This window comes from Nuphar pumila, chromosome 1 (genome assembly GCF_984573655.1).
Source record: "Nuphar pumila chromosome 1, dmNupPumi1.hap1.1, whole genome shotgun sequence".
Classification (NCBI taxonomy): Eukaryota; Viridiplantae; Streptophyta; class Magnoliopsida; order Nymphaeales; family Nymphaeaceae; genus Nuphar; species Nuphar pumila.
The window spans coordinates 131,641,047-131,644,501 of NC_143249.1; the positions used below are offsets into that span (position 1 = coordinate 131,641,047).

At 43.6% G+C, this 3,455-nt stretch overlaps 1 protein-coding gene across 1 annotated transcript; it reads right to left on the reverse strand.

Moving 5' to 3' along the window:
- Nucleotides 1-1,302: 1,302 nt before the first annotated feature.
- On the reverse strand, nucleotides 1,303-3,004 carry LOC149849166 (uncharacterized). The gene is made up of 3 exons (XM_090007478.1): nucleotides 2,906-3,004; nucleotides 1,900-1,956; nucleotides 1,303-1,770 (listed from the first exon to the last, which is right to left on the reverse strand). The coding sequence occupies exons 1-3, from the start codon at nucleotides 3,002-3,004 to the stop codon at nucleotides 1,303-1,305; spliced, it is 624 nt and encodes a 207-aa protein (XP_089863604.1).
- Between the last annotated feature and the right edge of the window lie 451 nt (nucleotides 3,005-3,455).

Below are 3,455 nucleotides of genomic sequence, written 5' to 3' on the forward strand. Positions count from 1 at the left end.
TTTTTTCTCAAACTTCTCTTTTTTTTTAAAGAAAGTAGCATGGGCTGAGCCCATGCTCACGTGGCTTCATGCTACCCACCTTCTTAAAATTCCAAAGACAAATCTATGTTTTAATTTTTCCCCAAATACACTTGCTTTTTGATTTTTTTCCGAAAACCCCCTATTAAATGCATTTCTTTGACATTTTTTTTTTCAAAGGTAGCATGGGCTGAGCTCATGCTCACGTGGGCCCCATGCTAACCACTTTATTAAAACTTCCAAAATAACTTCCTTTTGAAGTTTTTTTTTTTGAAAAAACCTCACTTAATTTCACAAAATTCCAATTTGATTGTTTTCAAAAACCATGGTTGTTTTTCATTTAAAAGCTAGGTTTCAAACATTTAAATGTTTTATTTCAAACTTACATTTCTTAAAATCCAACCTAAGTATTGAAATCATTTACTTAGGTTTTCAAATCTGACGAATTTTATCCTCGTTATGACTCATATTTTACCAATATACCCTTTGTTCGCCAATTACTTAAAATAACGAGGTAATATCCTCGTTTAGGTTCCAAATTCAAGATAAGTCTAATCGGGTATAATATAAATCAACTCTAAAAATATCGAGATTTAATTCGTCATGGTTTGCCCTGAATCACCTCGTAAAGCAATAAATGCATAAATTACGAGCAATTCTCGCGTTAAAGCGAGAAATCACCAACACAGAAATATATTACACATAAAATTTCCTCGGAAATACAGTGGGTCTTACATCCTACCCTCCTTAAAGAGGATTTCGTCCGCGAAATCACAAACACAAAAGTCAGGATAGTCTTCCCTTATACACGCTTCAGGCTCCCATGAGCATTCTTCGATGCCATGGAGTCGCCAACACACCTTGACCAACAGAATGGTATCGGTACGCAAAACTTTGATCTCGATGATTCACGATCTTGACAGCTTCCTTGTTTATCATCACGTCCTCTTCTGTCGATGGAGTCTATTCCGTATAAGCACGATCTCCAATAGACCTCTTAGGACAAAACTTGGCAATATGCCCGGGTTGTTCACACTTGAAACACTTGCCGTCATAGAGAGGGCAAACTCCAAAAGCATGATCCTTGTTGCACCGTCTACACTTTCGTTGGACATTTGGTTGTCGAGATCGACTCCGTTGCTGACGGTTCTGGTAGTCCACCTGACGCTTTTGCTTCTTTGCAGGCGGTGTGGACTCATCTCCACTGGGATCCTTCTCACTGGTACATGAGAGATTCTTGGTCTGCGATCTGGTTCCATTCCACTGGTTCTTCTGCTCCTCGATCTAGGCTTCTTCCAATAGTGTTGCTACCTCGATGGCCTCGTCAAGTGACTTTGGTCCGTTAGTGAACACATTGGTTCTCAGAGTTGGCTTCAACCCACGAGCAAACTTCATTGCTCGATCCTTTTCTAGGATGTACACATTCGGACAATATCGTTCCAAACCGCGAAACTTGGTGATATAATCAGACAGGGTCATCGTCCCCTGTTGCAGGTCCAAAAATTCTTGCATCTTCTTGCTTCGTTCATGCTTGGAAAAATATGCAGAGTTAAAAACCTCTACAAATTCATCCCACGTGACATTCCTGTTTTGGAATTTAACCATAGAGATCGTGTCCCACCACTTCTCAGCGTGGTCCTTCAAACGATAGGTGCCGAAGTCCACTTTCTGCTCTTCTGGGACACCCAGAACGCGAAAAATACGTTCTATCTCTCGTAACCATGACTCGGCAGCTTCAGGGTCTGTCTTACCCTTAAAAGCAGGAGGATCCATTTCCATAAAGCGCTTGTAGGTGACAGTACCTACGTTCTGCCTATCATGGGCGACCCGCTGAAGGTTCGCGCCCATCTGTTGCATCGCAACCACCTGCTGATGCACAACCTCCGCAAGGTTGTTCACAGTACCCATGATATCGTCGCATCTGGCCTTCCATGCCATCTATTAGCACAGAAAAAAAAGAATAATAAATTAATCAGTTTCACAATCATGTTTGCTAACTAATAGCCACAATAATCTTTTAAGGTTTCGAGCACACAATGCATAATTCAAATAGTGCCACAACACAATTCTAATTGTGCAATAACACAAGCGACACCGCATAGGGCCGCTGTCATCAGAAAATCACCATTCTTGATGACCAACGTTAGAGAATCACCACTCTAACACGTTGTCCGGAGGATCACCACTCCGACATCATCACAAGAGGATCGTTATTCAAATGGCATCGTTGAAGAATCATTACTTCAACAACCTTCATTAGAGAGTCACCACTCTAATGGCATCTTTAGGAAATCACCTCTCTAGTGGCCTTGCTGGAGAGTCACCACCCCAGCGACATCATTAGGGAATCACCACCCCAATGGCAACGTCAAAGAGTCACTACCCTGACGGCATCGTTAGAGAGTCACCACTCTAACGGCATCACTAGAGAATCACCACTCTAGCGGCATTACTGGAGAGTCACCACCCCAGTAGCATCACTAGGGAATCACCACCCTAATGGCAGCGCCAAAGAATCACCACTCTGACGGCATCGTTAGAGAGTCACCACTCTAACAGCAATAGTGAGGAATCACCACCCTAATGGCATCATCAGAGAATCACCACTCTGACGGCATCGTTAGAGAGTCACCACTCTAACGGCAATACTGAAGAGTCACCACTTCAGTAGCATCACTAGGGAATCACCACCCTGACGGCATCGTTAGAGAGTCACCACTCTAACGGCAATACTGAAGAGTCACCACTTCAGTAGCATCACTAGGGAATCACCACCCTAATGGCATCGTCAGAGAGTCACCACTCTAACGGCAATACTGAAGAGTCACCACTTCAGTAGCATCACTAGGGAATCACCACCCTAATGGCATCGTCAGAGAGTCACCACCCTGACGGCATTGTTGGCACTATCAGGAGTCACCACCTGAGCCAACTCATCACACCACAATTCCTTTCGACTGTGGTTGGGAAACAAGAACTCCCACATCGCTCCCTCAAGAGCAACAACACCCTGAAGTCCGGTGTTATGTTGTTCCCAACGACGACCCTCTCAGGAGTCGATTGCCATCATTGGCAACGCAAAAGCCACTGCTAGGCGCACATGTTCTCATCACCAAGAACAACTGGGAACAACAACATCCTCCAACGAGGAACACAAAGATTCAATCGGCACAGACAGGGCTCTAACCTTTTGTCCGAAAGATCGCTTCCAGAAATATATCCTTCACAAAGATAAGATTACGAACATATCCAACGAAGTTGAAAAACACAAATAAAGTACGAACTAGCTTGGGAATCCACATCCACATGCGCAACAAAAACCCTTTACGAGAAAACTACCTCAAGCATGCAGGAAAAGCAACTAAACAACAGAATCACAATCATGCTAAATGAGGCATACTTACAGTGCGATGGTCGATGTGTGCAGGGACTTGAAC